The sequence below is a fragment of the Ascaphus truei genome, chromosome 5, assembly GCF_040206685.1.
Source record: "Ascaphus truei isolate aAscTru1 chromosome 5, aAscTru1.hap1, whole genome shotgun sequence".
Taxonomy (NCBI): Eukaryota; Metazoa; Chordata; class Amphibia; order Anura; family Ascaphidae; genus Ascaphus; species Ascaphus truei.
In genome coordinates, this window is record NC_134487.1 from 296,969,619 (window position 1) to 296,993,235 (window position 23,617).

Genomic DNA, 23,617 nt, shown 5'->3' on the forward strand with positions numbered 1-23,617 from the left:
CGCGAGGGTAGGTGGGGCGTGATCACCCTGCGCAGTGATGATTGGCAGCTGGGTGCTCCAATCCACTTGAGGCAGGTGGGAGGAGTGTGTGAGAAAGGCTGCTCTCGCGCTGCGTTCTAGAATTTGGAACGTTCAGTAATTAGTGTCATTGTTTCTCGTGTCTCCTGAATCCCAACGTTCCAAATGGGGGCGCAGCTCAGCACGGTAAGCGGGGGGTGTCCCGGGGCAGGTCACTGGGCTCCCGGGGCAGGTCCCTGGGTGGTTGGGAATGCATGGCTTTATTTACCCCCCCCAGGCAGGGTCCATGACAGCATGAAAAGACACATTCTTCCTGCTCCGCCACACCCACCTCCCCAGCTCTCCGGGCCCGGGCCTGGCGTGGGGGAGACACAGAGGCACTGTCCCACCCTGACGTTGTTTCCTCTGTGTACCTGGCACGTGCGGTGGGCATAGAGTGGGCAGCATGGCTACGGGGTAGTACATATGTGCTAGAGGGTGTTAGTCTGGCATAGAGCGGGCATTTTGCCTGTAGAGCAGGGGTGGACAACTCCCAGCCCTCAAAGGCCACCAACAGGTCAGGTTATCCCTGCTTCAGCACAGGAGCTAACCACCCCTGCTGTAGAGCTTGCATTCTAATTGGTTCGAAGACCGGGAGATCAGGGTGAGGTCATCAGCTGTGTAATTTTTTGAGCCCTGGGCGAAGTCTAAATTGGGGGCCACACCCACAAAGGTCACATTTTGAAAGTGTTTTTATTGAACATCAAATATTTTATTGGAATTTTGCAGATATTGCTACAGACATTTTTATTTATCTATGTCCTTATTTGTTGTTGCAAAGACACAAATAACATCATCATCGAATTCGATGTTATGAAGTATATCTGATTTCTCTTATTACCCAGGAGACGGCGTTCAAGCGGTTTGTGGCAAATCATTGATGGGAAAATTCCTAAAGCGATATCACTGCTAGGAAATGTTAATTCCAGTTTTCCATGCTGTAATAGTGTGGGTTTTTTTTTTTTTGGTTTTTTTTGTGCTTTTATTTTATAAATATCAGATTTATTTTTAAGCTACCTATTCCATAAAAATTATTTAAAATGATAATTAACATTTACTGCGTTCGGTTAGAACAACGAATTTAAAATGACATTTTGGGCAACAGTATTTGTGGAGCTTCTGAAAGTTCCGGGTCGAGACATAACTGCTTCCAAGGCGGACTGGAGACCCTGTAAAAAATGTTTTATTTTTACAGGGATGCCAAATTTTTAGTCTGCCCCCGTGCCGGGATGGGGGGCTCCACTGCCAGGATTGCTTACCTTCCGCCGTCTTCGAATGCCCTTGCCTCTCGGGTCTCCCCAGCCGCAGGGCACCTCGTGCTGTCGCTCTAACACCGTTTGTACGTGCGCCAGCCCAGCAGGGCACCCTGCTTTGCAGCCGGGGCACATATTTTTTTAATATCCTGTGCAAGGCAGGGGGTTTGGAGGTGTCCCGTGTGCTCACGGGAGGTGTCGGAGCGTCGGGACCCTGCGGCTGGGGAAATCGGGTGGTGGAGGAAGTTGAGAAGGGCTGTGAGGTGACCAGCAGTGCCTCTTTTTATGTTGACACCCTAGACAAGTGCCTGGCCAGCCCGCCCGCCCCTAAATCTGGCCCTGGACTACGGTACCTATTGGCGCATGGCTTTTAATATGTTATGGTCATCAAGACCCTTTTAAGTCACTTCTTGCAGATGTTTTGGTTATGTTTCTTTCAAATGAAGAAGTCTTCATACTCAAATATACTCTGGGCTAATATTATTATTTGGTGCTATATATTAAGCAGTGGGAAGTGACGATCACAAATAGTTGAAGGGAAGGCCTTAGTGGGATAATAACTTGGTGATTTATATTATGATGTTTTTATTTTTAAGCTTATTTCATTTAGCTTCAAACTTGGGGCAAACATCATGAGAAAGTTAAACATGTGAATAATATAAATATGTATGCAAAGGTGTGACATTTTCCGTGTGTGGTTATTGGGCATGCATTACTGCTATGTTACGACATATATAAAATATATGCATCAAATTGCACATATAAAATGCACAATTTGTTTTTCTATACAATTGCACAATGTCAAATGAACCCAAAACCCACACTGCTTTTTATGGAGTGTTAATTTCTAACTTTAATGTTTTTTTTTACTGCAGTTCGACCGTTGTATGCTTGCAACATTTCTGCAGAAGTTTGCGAACCAGGCAATATTTGCCTATTTAATTTTAGAACATTTCACACCGAAAATGTTAAGCCAATGTGCAGGTCAAATTGCTCCCTTTAAAAAAAAAAAAAAAGGTAATTTTCTAACAATTCAGGCAAGATTGGCGCCATTTTGAATGTGTATTTATTACATACTAAGCAGCCTTTGCACTGTTTTCTATCTCAGTCACTTATATTATCTAAAGAAAAACAATTGCTAAATATTGCAGGGTTGTTACTAAACAATGCAGCTGTGTTTGTAGGACTTTATGTAGAGGGGGGGAGTAAGGTGCGGCCGGGACATTACCAAACACCCCTCTGCAGCTGTGTGCACCAGGACTAGCAGGTAATGGGGTTGGGGGATTCTTTTGGCTGAAATGCCTTATTTACTTCGAGGTTAAAAAAATAATTAAAGCAGAAATACCTCAATCGGCAGAGTCCGCAGCTATAGATTAATCCTCATAGTGCCACAAGAGTATTTCACTGCTGGGGCTGTGGATGGCAAACCAGGTGATCGATATACAGAGACATGAGCAGTTTTTATATCGGTATTTCCGATGGATCATTTTTACCATTTCTGGTTCCCATTCTCCTCTGTGCCGGCTTATTGGCCATTGTCACAATGTGACCCCCTAGACTCGATGGCGAGGCATAGATCCTTGCAGATGAGATTTGGCGTTGAGGTTTGAAAGCGGTTATGGAATACGTGAAGTTAGAGAGATGCAGCAGATGGGGAGTTACATTGCCCCTCTCAGTACTGTGCAAGAATTCAGCCTGTGTCTTCTGATTTAATCACTTATCATGATCTCTAATCTCCACTTATGAAGCATGGCAAAAAATGACTTATAATATTGTAGTTCTGAGTTTTATTTTTTCCTCTTGTACCTATATATGTTGTATAGAGTTGCAATTTGGACTTTTCTGCTAATTTTACTTCAGCCTCAGACATCTGATGTTCCGTCTCTGCGAAAGTATTCCAGTTTAAGGCCGTTGGAATAAATGCATATTTTAGGGAGAAGAAGGAAAGTGAACCTAAACTTTTTTTTTTTTTTTTTTTTTTTTTTTTTTTTTTCTTCCCCTTGGTCCCAAGAACAGGAAAAATTGCTAAGATCCGGCCATAACGTTGGAAAACTGAACAATTTTCCAGATTGGTAACTGTTATTTTGAGCCACATGACCTATAACATTAAATCTCGTATAACGATGGCTTACAGCATACATTTGCGAGTTCTGCTATTTGCTCTGGGCACAGTGACTAATGAGAGGAATTGGAAGTACGGCTGATACACGAGACGATCATGCCTGCATCTACAGGATCTCACTGTATAGATATACCCCCCCAGCCTCCGTGGGGAGGTATACGTGCACTCTAAAGATATGCCGTACCTATGTAACTTGAATGGCCTACTAGGTGTCTCCCTATACTGGGGGAACGCTAAGTACGGCCGTGATTATACAGGAAACCGCGCGCCTGGAAAAACAACTTTATTAAAAAAAAACAATACCAGCGCACATACCTGCTGTGTCGTGCGCACCGCGTGGAGCTGCAGGGCGGCTGTCTCCTGGCGCGATCTGTAGATTTGTTCTTGGCTGGCGACGGTCTGAATAATTTGAGCCTTTCTGTAAGGGAGCTTTTAACGTTGATACAGTATTAAAATGTTTTACCAACCTTGAGACTGTGCCAGATAAGTCATAACACAGAGGGCCATATTTACTAAGTGGTGTTATTCCATAAGACGCCTGCTCATTGCATGTCTCGTAAACTTGTGATTCTCTTGGGATCCCATCGGTGATGGAGCGGTCACATAACCGCGTCTCCCATGCTACGGGCCTTCCGACACACAAATGGTTAACGGTGTTGATTGTAGGGGCAGCTATCGGGCTGGTACTTTGTATCCCGGCTTTCCAAGCCTTGATTTCATAACACAAACTGCGCTTTCACGCCTCTCATTGGCCGCAGCTGTTTGTGTATCTTTGTTAGAGGCAGAATGACTCTTACAGTAATTCTTTCCATACTGGAGAAACCCAGCTGGAGCCTCTCGTTCCCAGAGAAGAGCACACGCCTCTATTCCATATACAGTACTGTAAGGCACCTTCCATGTGCTGGAGCAGAATCCAGCCCCATTTAAATGAGATGGACTAACATCTTCTCCAGCAGCTGGGAGACTTTCACATAATATGGAATTTTTTATTTATTTTTCTGGACAGAAGTGAAGCCAAAATGCAAGTTATTTAAATACTGGTGAGGCAGATCCATTAAATTAGACATGTTCTGTTCTATACTGGTCCATGAACGACTATTTGCACTTGTACTCTTTGCGAAGCTGCACGGGTTGCTGGCAGTTTGCCGCTTATCTCCTGGTATAAGTCTATACTACAGAAGATAACGTGGCCCCAAAATATCCTGGTATGTGGGGGGGAGAGAATGGCAAGGTTTTATTTTTGCAGCCTGAGTTTCATAGTGTGGGATTGGTTTTCAAACTGTCACCCCAAAGCCTGACTCTAAACAGCATGGCCTTGCAGTGAAGGGTTTAGCCCCCCGAAATAACATACTGTAGGTATTACAAATCAAAAAAGGGTTTCAAAAGTGCAGTTATAAAGCAGTTTAGCAAATTACAGCCATTGCAAATTGTCACGAGTCCCGGAGAACATTGCTTGATCACCATACCTTCAAAACCAATGCCGGATTTCACCGCTAAAGGCCAAAGTGATCATATTGTTTAAAGTGACAAACTGAGTGTGACAATTATTTGAAATGTATTTCATCAACAATTGGAGAAATGAATCTGCAAGCCATTGTATAGTAGTATCGGGCACAAATACATGTAAGTATGTGTGCCCACTGTACAAGTGTCACTGACTGCAGGAGGCCATGCACTTTCCTGGCAGCGCTATATAAATGGCTGCTTTGCAGGAGGGAGGGGTCGCTTATGTGGTGACAGTCTGAGTTCCCGGGGCGCTGCAGGTCAGACAGATGCAGAGCGGTTCTGCGGAGCTGGGAGAAACCCCTATGGGTGTCGCTTCAACCCAACCCAGTGTCCCGAGCAGAGCCGCGCTGCAGCTCGGAGCAAAGCTCCTGGGTGTGGCAAATCATGACTAAGGCCGCGCTTATAGTGACCGCGACACGATGTCGTGTCAAAACAAATGTGTTGGCGCGTGCGCTTATATAAGCGCGGCGCGTGTGCGCGCGCGCGCACCCCCCCTTTGGTGCTGCAGAAGTTGGGTACGACTTACAGAGCTCGCCCCTCCCTGTTGGCAGCGCTGCCAGGGCCTTTAAATACGAAAACGTCTCATTTGTATGTTTGTTTGTTTTTAATTGCTGCTCCAAACGCTTGTTGTAGCCATTTCAAAACTGGTACAAATTAGACGTTTTAATTGGCCTTTCAGGAAAAGCGCTTTAAAACCGGTACTGACCTGGTGAAACGGGTACATCCGGTCAGCTTAGAGGCAATCCAAGCAATATCCTAGGTTTTTTTTTTTTTTAAGTATTAGCCATTACTTCAACTCTCTGCCATTTTTAAGGAGGGGTTGTGTTTTTTTGTTTTTGTTTCCCCCTCCTCCCCCTCCCCCCCCAATATCTCGAGCATCCTTTGATTTCTATAGCAGGTTTATCCCACCTCCCCAGCAGTGCAAGATATTTGCAACACTTTCCTGTTTGATCATTTGTTGCCACTGTTCCCAGCAGTTTGAGCTGCAAACAGTAACAATAGAAAATGTTGCCGTGGTAATATAAGGATACATTGTAGCTGCTGAGTTACACTGACTGGATTTATTGAAACCGAAAGGCAGCCATTTAATGAACCCAAGGAAACAGGATCTTTGGATTTGTAGGGGAAAACTAATTGATGTGTGGCAGCTTAGGTAATTAGTTTTCAATAAAGGTAATCAAAGGTTGTATATATTTTTAAATCACACTTGAATTGCCTATTTGATGGCTGCATGTTCTTTGTATTGGGGGGTACGTCTACTGGTTTAATAGCTTTACTTCCTAAAATAATAATTTGTATTCTCTAATATTTGCAGAGGAGGTAGATCTCAAGGTTTTTATTTTTGACTGTTGCTGGGTAGAGAACTGAAGGTTCAGGCTCCATGAATGTGGTGGATTATAAATCATTGCCCCTATATGCCCACACCCTCTGGCCGAGCCCGCAAGCTTCTCTGATGTGGGATTCAAGCTAAGAATAGACGGGTTTTGTACTTAAAATATTTCCCGACAATCTGTATGTACGTGGCCAACGCAGCCTGAGCGAGATGGATGTCATTTCTCTTGGCGGTGATCTTGGCTGAAGGTGCTTTTTTTTCGCGCGCTCCAGACCCTTACATATATTTTCTAACACAGTTTATCTTTACCCCGCACCCGGCTGCAACATTGTTCAGAAGTTTTATATTAAACAAAGCATGTTATAATTTTTTTTTTTTTTTTTTTTAAACTCCTCCAAAAGAATAAAATAAAAAGCCACTTTGGGGGATTTTCTAAGGTTTTGTAACTTGACCCTGATCACTGTAACAATGGAATTGTTTCTCCGGCACGCGCTTATTAACCCTTAATGAAATCGCTGTGCATTGCACCATTTGGTAATTGGCGAGTTGCTTTTCTGAATTAGACTGTAAGTCAGGAGCGGCCAACTCCAGTCCTTAAGGGCCACCAACAGGTCAGGGTTTAAAGATATCCCTGCTTCAGCACAGGTTACTCCGTCAACGACTGAGCCACCTGTGCTGGAGCAGGGATATCCTGAACCTGACCTGTTGGAAGCCCTTAAGGACTGGAGGTGGCCACCCCTGGTGTAAATGGGACCCAGAGTATTATACGGGATGGATGAGTTACTGTGAAAAGGATTGATTGTCCCTCAACACCCCCCCCCCCCCCCACCACACTAGCAAATTAGTGGTTGCACCAAAATTGTGTGTGTGTCACACTATACTATAATTGTGACGCGTTGAGAGAAAAGCGTTATGAAATGTTGTTGAGCTCTGTAATGTCGTCCCATGAACTGATATGAAACATACTTGTCAGCTGTACAAAAAGCAAACTGATCCATAATAACCGTGACATGTGCGTTTTATTTCAGCTTGGAAGGGTTGTGGGGTATCCACTGTTCGTGCTTTATGCCATTTTCCGGAGATTCTTTGGGACGCCTCCCCCCGCCATCACACTAGAGAGCGCAGACATCAAATACCCTCTGAGGCTCATTGACAAAGAGGTAAGCGTCTGACTCTGCAATAAGGCGTTGTGACTCTAGCAAAATATGCTAAAGATCCGTTTTCTGCTCTTAATCTCTGAACCGTGGCTGCCTGGGATAGAACAGCATGGCCGATAACAACATGGGATGAAGGTTTCATTCCGGTGTGAGGATGTCGCTGCTCTGTCTAGGGAGGCAGAGACGACAAACCGCCGGGATGAGACGCAGTGGATTCTGGGATAGCGCGTCCCTCGCTCATTGACATTGTCTGTCCCGAAACAAAGTTTATTTATAAATCAGTGACTGCCTTTTTTTTTTTTTTTAAACATTTTTTTCAAACAATTCTTGTTTTTCAATTATATTAAGGGTGTGGTGTGGTGGGGGGGGGAGGGGTGGATACATAACAAAAAAGGAAACGGTGGACAATAAAACCAACATAATTAGATCAACAATAGAATACAGAAATAATATTTAACAAAGTTTGGGAGGGGGGACACAGACTGACATTTCTGAAGAATGTGTAATACATTCAGCTGGTCACTGTGTGGTGGTTTTTTGTAGGAATAGACCTTTTTATCGGCACGTTGCACCCCATTTTTATTAATAAGCTGCATCTGTACCAAATGCAACACCTTCTTTTTTTTTTTTTTTTTTTTTTTTTTTTTAAATACCAAATTTTAAAGTACATAAACAAAGCAAAGCCCATCTCGGATCTTCCTATATATTTTGCATTTGGGACAATTGTGTAACTGGGCAATAAATAATCGATGTACCTCTTAAACATCAACAGAAAATTGATATACAAAACTCACCTTGGCAAACTTGATGCCCTCTACATTCCATATTCTGCTTTGTTCTCCAATGTAATTACAGCACACACCACTGCGAAATGCTCAAAGAACTAGATTGGTCATCACTTGAGTCTAGGCGCAAGGTTCACCTTTTCTGTCTTGCATTCAAATACTACTTGGGTAAGCTACCCAGCTACCTGAACAAGCTCCTCACCCCTACCACACGCAGCACGTATCATCTGAGATCTGACTCCAAGGGACTTTTTATGGTTCCGAGGTTCAGCAAAGTATCCGGCCGATCCTCCTCTTACCGTACACCCCAAAACTGGAACAATCTCCCGGAAATTCTCACAGCCTCCACCTGTCTAGGTTTCTTTCAAAACTAAAGCGGTCTCACATTTTAATCTGGTCTCTGTTACATACGCCTATAATATATATTATCTTTAACTGTTCATACAATGTCTTCATATTTAATGTATAACCCTGTTCAACAAATGTACCCATGTATTTGTAACCATGACATTTGACATCATTACTCTGTGCCCAGGACATGCTTGAAAACGAGAGGTAACTCAACGTATTTCCTGGTAAAACATTTTTATAAATGTATTAATCAAGATGGCTATTTTTTAGATCTGTTTTTAAAGTGGCTCCACCTCTTCTGGCGTTTTTTATTTTTGCTAGGTTTGAAGCAGGGGGTCCCCGGAGCTGACGAATGTTAATATCTGCTCTGGGGACCCCCTGCTTTCTGACATACTTGCATCTGAAGGGGAGGGGGTTTTTTTTTTTTGAAGGCCAAGCTTGTTGCATTCAGGTTGTTTATATTTTTTTTAATCTGAACAAAGTTTACAGACTCATCATTTCTTGCGACACGCTGTTGCCCAGTCTCACGGAAATGCTCTTAGTTGAAATGTAAGAATTGTTTATATTCGAGTCCTGTAAATTGTTGTAGGGTTATACAAAGCCGGTTTATGGAAATGCAGTATTCTCCTATCTCTCTTAGACTTTATACACCCGAAGGTTGTGACGTCACAGTGATCTGCGAAGTGAAATGGCCTGCTTTTCCCATTGATAATTGGTGTGATCACTTGTTGATGTAGATTAACCCTGCGTTTGGTACATTTTTATTTTTATTTTGTACATGTTGATGAACCTAATATTCTTTTCACACGGTGGTTCTCAATTCTAGGTGGTTAGCCATGACACCAGAAGGTTTCGCTTTGCCCTGCCATCTCCTGGACATATTCTGGGTCTCCCCATCGGTAAGCAACACTGCTTTCCCTACTATACATAAGAAACACACTAAGCCACTAAGAAATCCAGTGGCCTTGGCTATAGGTTTATTATTATTACCTTATTTTTTTTTTTTTTTAACCTTTTTTAAGATCTTTTTGTAGCCTCATAAATTCATATTCGTACAATAAAATGTATCCTGCTCAAAAAATTTACTTTTGCAGTGCCAGTGTGTCCAATACAACTCTTCACTAGCACCCACGTTGAGGACCGCCACCTGCTCTAATGGTCCTTGTTTCTGTTGATTCGTAGGCCAGCACCTGTACCTTTCTGCCAGGATTGATGAGAACTTGGTGGTCCGGCCTTACACACCAGTGTCAAGCGATGACGATAAAGGCTTCGTGGATCTTGTTGTGAAGGTGAGAATGCAATGGGGAAAAAGCACAACCTCGGCGCTACACCCCAAATGCCGTGATACAAACAAGTGTATTTAGTGTGGAATGCCGTAATTGTGATAATATACATATACAGTGACACGTGTGTTTTCGGTAACCACCTCTCAACCTCCTGCAGCCAGGATTGTCCAGATCCCTACGTTTGTCCTCCTTGGAGCTGGTCTTCACAAATCAGTGCTCAGTAATTATGTGACAAATCAAGAAAAATAAACCGGTGTATAGTATTATACTGTACAATACAGTGCAAATATTCAGTGCTTCCCTCGGGTACATTCCCCACCGATTTTAAACAGGATAAAGCTATAGGGTAGAAATCGGACTTCAACTGTTAATGACGCCAAACACGGGAGATAAACCTTTGATTTAAAGAGTTCTCGGGAATACAGCAAGACCCCGCTTCTCGGCGCCCCACATTTTCGGCTATCCGGCGGTACCGAGAAGGGGGCCGCCATGTCTGCGCATGCGCAGGACGGGCCGGTCCGTGGTCGCGCATGTGCAGAATGGGGGCTTTTGCCGGTGTTGCACATGCGCACATAACAAAAATAGCAGGTTCCACTTTCCGGCGATTTTCGCTTTGCGGCGGGTCCTTAGAACGAAACCCGCCGCATGACTGGGGTGCTACTGTACACCCTACGGGTAAAGGATTTCTATTTTCACCCTTCATACAGTGCACATAGAGACATACATTGAATGCAAACATGCAACTCGCAATGCAGTACTGGTCTTTAGCGTTGTCACCGTTGGAAGGTGAGTGGGTGCAATTATTTTGAAGTTGTCTCAATATTGATATGAAGATAAAACGGACATAGTACAGATCCATATGATAACTAAAATGTAATAAAACACTCGCGCCACTCGCACATTATTCCATCCTTTAAATGCCTGGCACAATATTTAACCTGGTTCTAGTTTGTCAGGGTTGTCCCTTTGGCTGAGCCCCTCTGTTCTCCAGTCCGTGGACCATCTGGTCTGACTTCCACCGGAGTATTCCAGCTGATCCCATCGGTGTCCGCTTGCGACTTGTACAGCCCAGCGTCAGCAGGGGAATCTCTCTTCCTGGTTCTCCTCCGCTCTGACGTCATGCGAGCCGTCGGTGATCTATGCTAGCTTGACTCGCATGGATACTGCCTTTCTGAGATCCCTCTGCTCTCACACGCTGATTCTCAAAGAGTAGGGCAGCAAATGGCCACAGGGCGTTCAGACAGCAGTACAACCTGTCTATCAGCAGGCATAGGATGCAAACAATCACCCTACGTGTTTCGTAAGCGTGGCTTACTTCATCAGGGGTATGAAGGTGAGAAGGCATCACTACTAATTCCAATGTATCCTATAACTTCCTCCCTCCTTTGGAAGGTTCTCTGCTCTTAGGCTGCGCTTATAATGCCGGCGATGCTGCGGTTGATGGAAAAATCAAATTGAAGCGACTTCCAGCGACCAAGCTGCCGCGTCTCTCCTACTATAAGCACACGCGATGGCGTCAATACATTTGTTTTGACGCGACGTCGCTGGAACTAAAAGCGTGGCCTTACACTGACATCCCCGGCTCTTTATTACCACTTGGGCTGCAGTTCTTTTGTTCGTATATAAACTATGGGAGGTCCCTCATCCACCACAGGGGGAAGGTCAGGAAAGGTTAGTGTCTGAAGCAGAACTATAGCCCTGTACTAGGCATTGTAAGCTGAGACTGGGTGGGGGGGAGAGAGCTGTGCAGGGGGCGACAGCCTAGCATGGTCCTTACTAAGCATTGGGAGCTGAGACTGTGGGAGCAGTGCAGGGGGCGACCTCCCAGCTGCTGATCTGATCCTTACTAAGTATTGTGAGCTGAGACGGGGGGGGGGGGGGAGCAGTGCAGGGGGGGACAGCCCACCTGCTGATCTGGTCCTTACTAAGTATTGTGAGCTGAGACGGGGGGGGGAGCAGTGCAGGGGGGGGACAGCCCAGCTGCTGATCTGGTCCTTACGAAGTATTGTGAGCTGAGACGGGGGGGGGGGGGGCAGTGCAGGGGGGGACAGCCCACCTGCTGATGTGAGTCTTTTGAGCAGAACTTGTCTCTCACAATTTTCCACGCTTTTGTTCCAGCCATAAACTGCTTTTAAAACGTCTTTTCTATTCCAGATCTACTTTAAGAACATCCATCCAAAGTTCCCAGAGGGAGGAAAGATGTCTCAGTATTTGGAGAGCCTAAAGCTACAGGATACCATTGATTTTCGGGGACCCAGCGGTTTGCTGGTCTACAAGGGGAAAGGTAACCTTTTTATCTGCAGAGCTGTTTGACACACGAGTGACCAGCCATGTAACCACGAAATGTCGAGTTTTCTCTTAAGTTGCACTGTTTTCAGTCCTTATTGTTACAGTGCAGCACAGGCGTGGGCTACTCCAGTCCTCAAGGGCTCCATCAGGTTGTCAAGATATCTGTGCTGAAGCAGCGATATCCTGAACCTGACCTGTTGGTAGCCCTCGTGGACTGGAGTTGGCCACCGCTGGTCCAGCATTTAAAACGTTCTATACTATTCACCCAGATCCGGTTCACAATCAGAGTAAAGCGCCCATCTGCTTACAAATGTGTAATAGCCACAATATTAGCATTTTGTCAGGAACACAGAATCCTCGTGCCCAGAACGCCGCCCCTCGGCACTGGTGGGACTTGATGCCATCATCCTTATCTCCTGCTGCACCCGGAATTGCAGCCATAACCTGGCTGTGCACCCGTAATTTCTGAAGGTTGATACAATATTTATTATAAAAACGGTAGAAATATTATTTACCAAATATCAACACTTGCCTGTCATCAATAGACTTTTTTTTTTTTTGTCTTCGGCGGGACTTCCCGTGACATTGTTTTGTAAATGGTTCCGTGCCACCTGGAGCTCGAGCGGTTAATGGGAGTTTTTTTTTAAATATCCGAGGTTTCCCCCTCGTGACGACACCATTTCCTGAGTTGAGCTATTTATGTAACCGAGATTGGTAACAGATCTTGTTGCCAAGAAGATCAGAACGGGGCTTTTGTTGGAGACGGACACTTTGTTACTAATGGCCGTCCTGCGTTGGATAACGCGTGGATCCTGTTCAAAGCCGACCCTCTAACATCCTAAGAAACGGAGATCTAGCACACTGGAGAGTTGCATGAAGTACAACTGATTTTAAGGCACGGTCTCTGATTACCCTACACAAAAAGCAGAGCAGGTGGGACGGAGTTAATCTGGGACCAGCTGAGGTTCGCTTTTATACTTTGGTTCAATTTACTTTCTTGGGGAATAAAATTGGACTATTTTGCAGCTTTGGGGCTGGAAGAAAGACGTGTCTCTGAAAACCATTTTCACGTTCTGAACATTTATAAAATAGGAAGTAGAAGGCGCTGCCATGTTGCCACTTCTCGTTCGACTTGTTATTCACACTGATTTAAACGCCCTACAGATGATGACGGGAACATACAATGTACAAGAAAGATACCCTGGCCTTGCACTCCTTGTGTGAGAATTGGTGCAGTCTGTCTGGCAGGTTCCCCATCTCTGCCACCGGCGGGAATCCGACTAGGAAGAGGTTGGACGCGCACGATATAATATAAAGGTCACTCCCTCTTGTTTCACCAATAAATGGTCAGTGACCTTTTTATATTGTGTGCGTCTAACTGCCGCCTTTCTCTATTCGGAACATGCAATGTAACGGTTGTTTTATAAGCTCCCGTGTTTCTCCCCGTGTTCTCCACACGCCCAGGGACACTTCTGAAAAACGTTTCTCTAAAAACAAAAAAAACAAACGTGGCTATCGGGATCGCCAAGAGAAAGCTTTGACGTTGCAGCTTTCCCCTGGCCGCGGGAATCCTGACCCTGGGAACGCTCGGTTTTAAGCTTATTAAAAAAAGGTTGTGCGGCACGGATTGCTGCTTTAACCCTTTCCGTGCCAGAGGGCCGTGCCCACCTCCATGACCACGGACCCTCCGGCACTTCTGCATCTCATGATCCGTTCTGTTTCGGGCGGTGTAGCGGGGGTCGGATTGGACTGCGCCCTCTTCAGAGCGGTGATTGATCGCGTACAGCCCCTAAAATCCGCGCCATGGCCAATAACGTGCGGTGTACGACAAGGAATCCCGGGGTGGCCCTTTTCTTGCACCGTACGCCCTTCGTGCACTAGTAGGGGTTCAGGTGTATAGTTATGACACGGGTCCCACGTTGTACCGGTCTCTTCTTGCTGATGTACAGCTGCCCGTTTCGATGCAAACACACCGACTACAAATAAAAAAAAAAGTTTGTGCGTTTCTCTCCTTGTTTTGAAACCTCAGCCAGGGTTTATTGTGACTGTCCCAACCCTACAGGTGTCCCTTGTACCATAACTCTGCTGGAAGGTTACTCCTTGCACCTACTACTCTCCATAACGAGGTCGTTTCCAACATTTTAACGGGTTGGGTGTGTTTGCCATCATATGCTTCATTGGTATTTGGACTTTGACCTGTGTAGATTTACGCGTTTGAATGATCGTCCCTGTGTTTTTGTTTTGTTTTTGTTTTTTAGGCACTTTTGAAATCCGCCCGGACAAGAAATCTCCACCAGTTACTAAGAAGGTCAAACACCTGGGAATGATCGCGGGTGGAACTGGTATGTTGGGGAGATGGCGAGATCCTATTTACTTCTCATTGGTCTAGACAAAGTCAGGGGCAGCCAACTGCAGTCCTCAAGGTCCGCCAACAGGTCAGGTTTTCAGGCTATCCCAGCTTCAGCACAGGTGGTTCAGTCTTCGACTGAACCACCTGTGCTGAAGCCGGGATAGCCTGAAAACCTGACCTGTTGGTGGCCCTTGAGGACTGCAGTTGGCTGCCCCCTGATCCAAGTCCTGTTTGTCTCCCCAGGAATAACCCCGATGCTGCAGCTGATCCGAGCCGTCATGAAGGACCCGTCGGACCGCACCACGTGTTACCTGCTCTTTGCTAACCAGGTAGGTGAGGCCGGAGGCCGCGGATATGATTTCCCGTCACCTCTGCAGGAGAGGGCACCCGCGTAGTTACAGCGGTTTGCATCGGACACGCACGTGGAGGCGAGATCTATATTCTCATCTTATTTACAGTTGAGGGATAAACGGACATTGAGACGAGGTTAATCAGCAGTCGCAATACAGGCAAAATCCGGCCTGTGGTCAGCCCGGCGCTTTCCTGGCGGGTAGAACTCGTATCTCGCCGAACGGCCGCAGTGGGGCTGCTCACGGCACGAAAGGCTTATCTTTTGGAACCGGAATAAGTGCGTTGGACACACTTGTCACACGTGGGATTGAAGATTTACGACGTTTTGTTTTTTTACCTTTTCCGGGACCAACCTAAGTTCTGTGCCAATGAAATTCTAGTTTTCAAAACCTTGCGAGTCTCTTCTTCACGTGTGCTCTACAACTTGGTAATGACACCGTGCCATGCACCCGGCGGCGGATTTCCAAACTCGCCGCCCCTTAGACACTTGCCTGTGTCTGCCGCCTCCTTTCTACTGCGCCGCTTGTCCTTCAGAATCCAGCGGCAAATGGCGCCGTGGACGTCACCGTCGCGTTACCATGGTAACGCACCGTCACAACGAGCTGCTGTGAGACGTCCGCAGCGTCATTTGATGCTTTTTAAAAAAAAAAAAAAAATGTAACGCAGGGCAGCAGAACGGAGGTGGGCAGCACAGGTAAAGAAGTCACCTTAAAATTCCCTCCCGACCCCCCCCCCTCCTCCCCTATATCCCCTCCCCCCACTCCCCCTCCTGTCTGCTTCGTGGCGCAGTGCTGACTGGCCTTCTTTTAAGCGGGACAGGTTGAGCTGTTGCCCAACCTGTTCTAATTTGACCCAATGCAGTGTGACTCGTGGCTGAGGGGATGGGGAGAAACGTGGTGGGTGTGGTATTCTGTGCAAGAACAGCAGAGGGCGCTCCAGGCTGCCAGGTTGTCCACACTGTGTGTCCGAGGCTGCAGAGCGGCCTCATCCAAATACCGAGTACTACTTATTGGGATGTGCAGGTCTTACAGAATTAATTAACCCCGAGCTGTAACGAAGCCGGGAAAGGGGAGACATCGCAGGCGGGGGGCTGCATTATTTACTTGCAGGCAGCTTGGGTGGGTCGCGGGTATATCTATGGAAAGTAAATTAGTCATGGCCGGCTGCAACACTACTGGGGCGTTAATTGTCCTTGAAAGCCTGTCCCGTTTTGTTTATAGAAATGTGGCGTTTAAATATTCTGGTGTAAAAGGAAACCCTGGTATGCCGGCTGATGTAAGGCTGCGGCCGCCTCCGCGACTATCCCTCTCCAGGGGGTCAACATTTTAAGTTCTTGGGAACCTGGGATTCATGGAGTCGGCTGTAGCCAAAGTTCTTGCAACCAGCGGCGGGTGCCCAGTCGCGATGGCGCGCTCCCGCGGGTGCTCAGTCGCTATGGCGCGCTCCCGCGGGTGCTCAGTCGCTATGGCGCGCTCCCGCGGGTGCTCAGTCGCTATGGCGCGCTCCCGCGGGTGCTCAGTCGCTATGGCGCGCTCCCGCGGGTGCCCAGTCGCTATGGCGCACTCTCGCGGGTGCCCAGTCGCTATGGCGCGCTCCCGCGGGTGCTCAGTCGCTATGGCGCGCTCCTGCGGGTGCCCAGTCGCTATGGCGCGCTCCCGCCGGTGCCCAGTCGTGATGGCGCCCTTGCATGCGGCTGACTCGAGGTAATGGCTGCATCTCCCGCTGGCGCGTTGTCCTGCTGCGCGCCACATGTTGCGATAACGCGGGCTACATCTGCACGTGCCGTGGCTCGGCCGTGGGTCATATAATCTGGGAATAAATAAGATGCGCAGCGCATATTTCTACTTGACATCTGTTCCTCTGTTGGGCCAAAACACGGGGAAATGGAATATTAAATAACACCAGTTTTTTATATTGGGAATGGCCCCTCCCCTGCATCTTATGCATACTAATATTACAGGGGCAGGGTGGCACAGCCGCAGGGGGGCACAGCCGCAGGTCTTTGCCCTTCATTCCCCTGTGGCAAAGGGGTTCTCAACTCCAGTCCTCCAGCCGCCTGCGCTCCCTCCTCCCTGCTTCAGCACAGGTGACTCAATCAGAGGCTCATCGAAGACAGACAGCCTCTGATTGAGCCACCTGTGCTGAAGCTGGGATATTCTGAAAACCTGACCTGTTGGGGAATAGAGTTGAGAACCCCGCCCTATGGGGAAAGCCTTAACATGAAATATATTTGAGCCAAAGTGTTTTTTATTTATTTGTTTATTTATTTTTAATTTTTTTAAGAATCTGAATGGGTCCCAGTCACCCTGTTCTTTTCCTCCTTTTTTATTTTCCCCACTTAACGTTGTATTTCTCTCTCCACCAGACGGAGAAAGACATCCTGTTACGAGATGAACTTGAGGAGATCCAAGTTGCCCATTCAAGTCGCTTCAAACTTTGGTACACTTTGGACCGTGCTCCTGCAGGTAAGACTCTTTGTCTGCTCCTCCCATGTGCATGTATAGGATGTGAATGCGACTTGCATTGTTCCGCTTGTCACAGCGCCATTCTACAAGTCCTACTGAGTGAAAGCCCTCGCCGGTTTCCCTATTAATGAAACAAATGTTCTAAAATAACACTGGTTCTTGTATCGCGTGGACAATGTACGCGGCGCTGCGCAATGTACGCGGCGCTGCCCAATGTACGCGGCGCTGCCCAATGTACGCGGCGCTGCCCAATGTACGCGGCGCTGCGCAATGTACGCGGCGCTGCGCAATGTGCGCGGCGCTGCAGAGAGACATTTTGCAGGCACGAGTCCCTGCCCAGATGAGCTTGCAGTCTTCTATTTTTTGGCACCTGAGGCACAGGGAGATTGGGTGACCTGCCCAAGGTCACAAGGAGCCGACACTGGGAATTGAACCGGGTTCCGCTGCTTCACACGGTCATTGGTTTCGCTTTGAGTCTTTACTCTCTGAGCTGCTCTCCTCCTCCTCCTCCCTCCCCCCCCCGGCGCGCGTGTAACGGTGAGGACTGGGGCCGTAGCCCAAGGCGTGCAATCTGAGCCTTCCAACGAATCGTTTAACCCCATCAACTGCCAGAAATACATTGTTTGGCCCGTCTAGCTGGAAAGTAACATTTACCAGCCCGGGTTGGTTATTTTCCAGAACTTTCCCTTTGATTTTAATGCGCATGTAATCCAGAGACTGCAAAAGGGCGGCAGACATTACAGCAAAAAATACAATCGGATACCTCGTGTAGCTTAAAAACAAAAAAGCTCAAGGCATAAAATTGTAAACGAGGCAATTGTAACACTTTTTATTTCAGTTGTAGATTACACGTTTTTAAATTTCGACGGTCTACGGCGTAAGCTGTGGGTGCAGGAGAGCGCGTGCACCGATCATCGTTGCAAGGGCAGAATGTTCATTTATAATGCAGCTTCAAACGCTCTTCCGCGGTCACCTAACCACCCGCACTTCTCCTCCTTTTTCTCTCAGATTGGGATTACAGCCAAGGCTTCGTCAACGAAGACATGATCAAAGACTTCATGCCGCCCCCCAGCGACGACGCCCTGATCCTGATGTGTGGCCCACCTCTCATGGTCCAGTATGCCATCAACCCAAGCCTGGACAAGCTCGGCTATCCGCAGGACCGAAGATTTGCCTACTAGAAGTGTGTTGCTATAGGGAGGCAGTGGGAAAGACACAGCCATTGGTTAACCGGGAGCAGAGAGGGTGTTTTCTGACACAGCTTCTGACACGTGCCTTGTAAACTTCTAAACTCCTTCAGTTGGGTCATTTAATTGGCACCCCAGAATGTGCTGCAGCTGTTAAATAACGCCCACTGGCTTCATTAAAACATTTTGTGCTTGGCTGCTGTTTATGAAGCCCCCGTGTGTCAGATTCCGGGGGGAAACGCCCAAAGATCACAAAGTTTGTAATCTTAAAAATAAATGTGACCCCTTTGCTGCTCTCGGGCAGTGAAAGAGTTAAGAATCCCACCTGCGCTCATTTCCTAGACCCCTGCTTTACACACACGGGCTTCGTCATGCAGCCAGACTGGGGGAAACTGCTGCGACTTAGCATAGCCTTAAAATATATACAGGCATACCCCGCTTTAAGGACACTCACTTTAAGTACACTCGCGAGTAAGTACATTTCGCTCAATAGGCAAACAGCAGCTCACGCATGCGCCTATCAGCACGTCCTGAACAGCAATACCGGCTCCCTACCTGTACCGAAGCTGTGCGCAAGCGGGGAGACTATAGAGCCTGTTACACATGCGTTATTTACATTAGTTATGCACGTATATGACAATTGCAGTACAGTACGTGCATCAAAAGTGGGAAAAAGGGACTGCTTCACTTTAAGTACATTTTCACTTTACATACATGCTCCGGTCCCATTGCGTACGTTAATGCGGGGTATGCCTGTACTGTACACCCAGGTTAGTCTGGGGAAATTACCCCAATGGTCGTTTGCCATTTTAATGCCCCTCCATTAGTGAAAGGGTTACAGGTGGATTGCCCTATATTCTGAGACCAGTTTTTGTACCCCCCACATTGCTGCGTTTGTCTCCTGTCTTAGTCTCTCCTACTCAAAGATCCAATCTGAAAATATCTGATCGCTGGGATAGAACAATATGGCAGTCGGACCATCTTTAATGTCAGTCTGTCACCTCCCTTCCCCTAGATTCAGGCTCTGTTACGGGGTTAAAGCATTCACATGAATTGGGGTTGAAGCTTAATTAAATACCCCTCTGCAGAGCCAATAAACTGAGGTGCAGGGGATTCTGGGAGGCAAAATGGCAAACCACTGTGTCTCTGATACAGCACCAATCCATTTAAACTACAATTATTTGACATTTTCATTTGAAGGTAGAATTTGAAACTGCTCTTTTTCTTCGGCTTTCTTTAGCTTCAAGTTGATTTTTGGGTTGGATCGCACCTTTTTAATGGCGCTTACATCACATTGGAACAAATATTACTCACACTAAATTAGTGCAACACCGCTCTGTTCACTTCACAACTTGTCCCATCGCCCAAACGCTTTGCACTCTGACCTATTTTTCCTTATAAAATGTAGAAATCATTCGCTCTTTGCCCTAAAATACCACTCTAATTGCACTATAACCTCTTCAAGGTCTACAAACCCCCCCTTTCCCCCCCCCCCCAAAACGTTCACTTTGTACTCGCTCTGCTTTGTAAGAGTTCTTTTCTGAAGCATGTGTTACAAATATATTTGTATTATCTCTAAACTATATAGTCTCTAATAGTGGTTGTATTTTGAAAGTTGGTGTTTTTTTTGTAACCCTCGGTGGTGCAGGGGTTAATATAATATACGTTTACACAAGGAAGAAGGTAGCTGAATGTTTCGGTAAAAGGTTTTTAATGTTTCGGTAAAAGGTTTTTAATGTTTCTATGAATTCACGATCCTCCAGTTGCTGCTTTTTTTTTTTTGTTTTTTTATTCTATGGAAATGGATTTCCCAGTATAATATAAAACAGGTTTTTTTTTTTGTTTTTTTTTTAATATCACCGTTATTCTGTTGCAAATGTCCATCACGGAGCATTTAGTTCGGGTGTAATGAAGCCATCAGTGGCCTGTAGCACTGTTTGAGTTGCGTGCTGTTTAAACAGTCGAGCCCATCGGAATACTCTTATTTTGTTTTTGGCAATGTGCAATGTGTGTGTTATCTAACACAGTGGTCTGGGGTGTGGTTTTTTTTCTTTTTTTCTTTTTACACATTTCTGATTAAAGATTGAAGAAAAAAAACTTTTTTCCCCCCCTACTAAAGTCAGTTTTCTGTAGTTGGAAGGTCGTGTGCGCGTGAACTGAATTCCTTTCAAGGTCAGAGGTCCAGTAATACATTACTTGACCCTCTGGTAACAACGGCTTAAAGGTTCAGGAAGTTGAGGTGCTGTGTATAAGGGAACGCAGATATTTTGCCATAAAATTGATGCTTGGAGTCATTTTTAGACGTTTCTTAGTCGGTTTTATCTGTAGGAGGAATTACAAGGTGTGTTGGGCGTCTTCACGTCAGACCTGGTGTACACGAACGAACGTCTCCTACAGGATGAGCTGAATGTAATACACTTGTGCGCAACGCGAGATACACTTCCCTGCGCGCGTGGCACGCTGACTGCGCTCTCTTTGTACGTACCGTTCTGACATTGTTGCTTCCTTTTTCCTGATATAATGCTACAACAGATGCCCACTTTATTATTTGTAGGTGTCCGCCATCTAATATGAGATTAATTTGTAATTGCAAACAGTCTCTGCTTTTGCCACGCCTGTTTAGTACAGTGGATGAAATACTTTCACTTTCCTTAGTAAGATGATTGTCGGTATTCCGTCTTGCTGTTCACAGACACTTTTTTTTTTTTTTTTTAAGGCACAGTTACATCTCCCACGTTTTATACGGGCACATAGGAAGCTGCAGCCGCATTGGGATTGGACGTGGAAGATGTAGGTACCAGGAATTAACTTTCCCAGTATGTATCTCTGCAACTTGCGGGACCCTGGAGCTGAAATTACTTCCAATGCGGGGGCCTTCCCGTCCATGTCAAAGAGAAAATTATAGCTGTTAATCTCCAAAAATGCCAAGACCTAATCTAACACACGCACACGTTCGTGTGATATCCGGCCGAACCTTCCACCATTGCCCAAGTTTGTGTAACTTAGCTTGGTTAGTGATTAAATGTCTTGGCTATTTACGGAACCATTTCAGTGTTGCGCTGTGCTTCTTACATTGGACAGCCGTGCGTCACCGGCACCTCCGATATCGGAAGGTTTATGATGACGTAATAATGCAGCTTATCTAGGTCTTTAAACGCTACATGGGCTGTTTCACGGAAGGATTCTGGGTAAATGGAAGACCAGTTACTTGGAACACGGCAATCAATTACTATTTGTAGCTACAGGTGATCAATGTGTTAATTGTTACCGAAGCAATAAATGAGGTGACCAGGAAGCTTGTACATTAACCGGTGATGAATCCTGACAAAGAGCGCAACAGATGGTAGATGCAGATCCACAGGTGACTCCTTACATATTTGCACTCGCGGTGACACTCTTGCAGCACTAGAAGTGTCTCTTGTTATGTAGACCTGTGCAAATTTAGACTACATGTGATTATTTCTACTGTTAATAAAACGGTAATGTTGCCCCACTGACTGCAGTAAGAGTTTCCGTGTGTTACTGCCTTCATCGTGACTATCACAGTTTAAGGAATAAGTCCTAGTTTCCAGCATTTTGTTGGATATAGTTCAGCATTTTCTGAACTCCCTTCCATCCAGAGCATTGGTTGGGAACAGATGGCCTGAGGCCTTCACCTATGACCCCCAAACAGCCTGCTCTCCCCTGTGCAGAGGGAATGGAGATTGTTGTTGCAGAGGATTGTGGGATCTGACTGCTCCCTGAGCTGACCAATAACACTGTGCTGCTAGATACAGTACTACCTGCGTCTCGCCTGTGCTAATCACTAGTGCCCACTGTAAGAGCGTAGTGGGACAGGGCTGGCATTAGGAAGCTGATTTGGAGGGGGTGGGGCAGAAATGCCTATAATTGTACAGCCCTTGAGGTATACAGGGGTCCTGCAATTTACTGCTAATCAATGCCTTGCACAGTATGGTAATGAATGTATAGCCAGGTATCAGAGCTGCAAACTACCTTGAAAATAAGCAGCCCATGTAACTCTGTTCTGTATAACAATAGTTCTTTGAAGAGTACAATTAAAAAAAAAGTGCTTGTGGGTTTTAAGCTTATGCAGGCGGGCAATAGACACGTGTTATTGCAGATGCTAAATATATTAATCCCTTCATTGCAGGAGTGATCCGTTGTAAACACCCCGTGTGCTCTCCGTTACTAAAGGGTCCGCAGTTCATTTCCATATGATTTTCTAACGTGTCGTTACGTGGACGTGCCTTTGTATGATCGCATGAAACAGGTTTCTCTTTTATATTGCAGTCTATCACAAATGAATAATGTGATACAAACCATTAAGCTGTACAATACAACACTTGCCAAAGAGTAATTTAAGATGATATATTTGCTTTTGGTCACATAGTTGGACAACGTAGATCCAGCATTGAAAACATCTGACAACCAAAGAAGGACAATATAGCCCTGGAACAAAGTGTTTTAGTTTAGAACAGCCCTGTTCGTCAGCACAAAAGGGAATAAATAACCCTGATGAAGGGCTTGGTGATGCATTACTTACACGCAGGTAGCAACATTGCACACAAACGCCTGTTCTGGCCCATCTGGCAATGACTGCTAAACAATCCTGGGATTTTCTTGCATTGAACATCTGGAGTGCTGGATATTGAGCAACCAGAATCGCCAAGGAATTGCCTAATGGGTCTAGAATAACTGCACGGCCTGGTCAGTGCTGTAACGTTCTTACATGAATAGAACACAAACTCCATGGAAAGGGATGCATCGCTCCCGTGGTATTGGGCAGTGTTAAGCCAGAGAAGCAAACTGCGTCTTCTAGATATTTCCCACTGAAACCTGCGCCTTTCGTACTCTGCAGCAACATCCAGAGAAAGTACGCATGCACGTTTGAAGCAATGTGTTCTAATTTGCAATGATGAAGTATAATTCATTTTTAATGCACTATTCAAAGACCGGATATTATATTTAATCCTGAGTGTTATTCTGCACGTGCTGTGCAACGCTTTCCAGAAGCCTCGTGGCTGTGTTAACAAGCCTGTAATTTTTAATTGCGAAGGCTCAATTTTATGTATTCAGTACTTCTACCTTATATTATACGTACAAGGAAATAAATCATTACAAAGTG

At 46.0% G+C, this 23,617-nt stretch overlaps 1 protein-coding gene across 2 annotated transcripts; it reads left to right on the top strand.

Moving 5' to 3' along the window:
- Nucleotides 1-48: 48 nt before the first annotated feature.
- Nucleotides 49-23,617, top strand: CYB5R3 (cytochrome b5 reductase 3). 2 transcript variants are annotated; one of them, XM_075602817.1, is made up of 10 exons: nucleotides 49-204; nucleotides 7,300-7,431; nucleotides 9,391-9,463; nucleotides 9,747-9,853; nucleotides 12,005-12,134; nucleotides 14,398-14,481; nucleotides 14,733-14,818; nucleotides 17,206-17,305; nucleotides 18,314-18,488; nucleotides 21,209-23,617. In XM_075602817.1, the coding sequence occupies exons 1-9, from the start codon at nucleotides 184-186 to the stop codon at nucleotides 18,484-18,486; spliced, it is 906 nt and encodes a 301-aa protein (XP_075458932.1). In that variant the 5' UTR covers nucleotides 49-183; the 3' UTR covers nucleotides 18,487-18,488; nucleotides 21,209-23,617. The 2 variants fall into 2 exon arrangements, with proteins under 2 accessions (XP_075458932.1, XP_075458931.1); XM_075602816.1 differs by having other exon boundaries at nucleotides 18,314-23,617.

Excerpts from the sequence above, each read along its gene's own strand:
- CYB5R3 (XM_075602816.1), top strand. The coding sequence starts at position 184 with ATGGGGGCGCAGCTCAGCACG. Across the intron at positions 205-7,299 it reads TGGGGGCGCAGCTCAGCACG|CTTGGAAGGGTTGTGGGGTA; the intron begins GTAAGCGGGGGG and ends GTTTTATTTCAG. Across the intron at positions 12,135-14,397 it reads GCTGGTCTACAAGGGGAAAG|GCACTTTTGAAATCCGCCCG; the intron begins GTAACCTTTTTA and ends TTTGTTTTTTAG.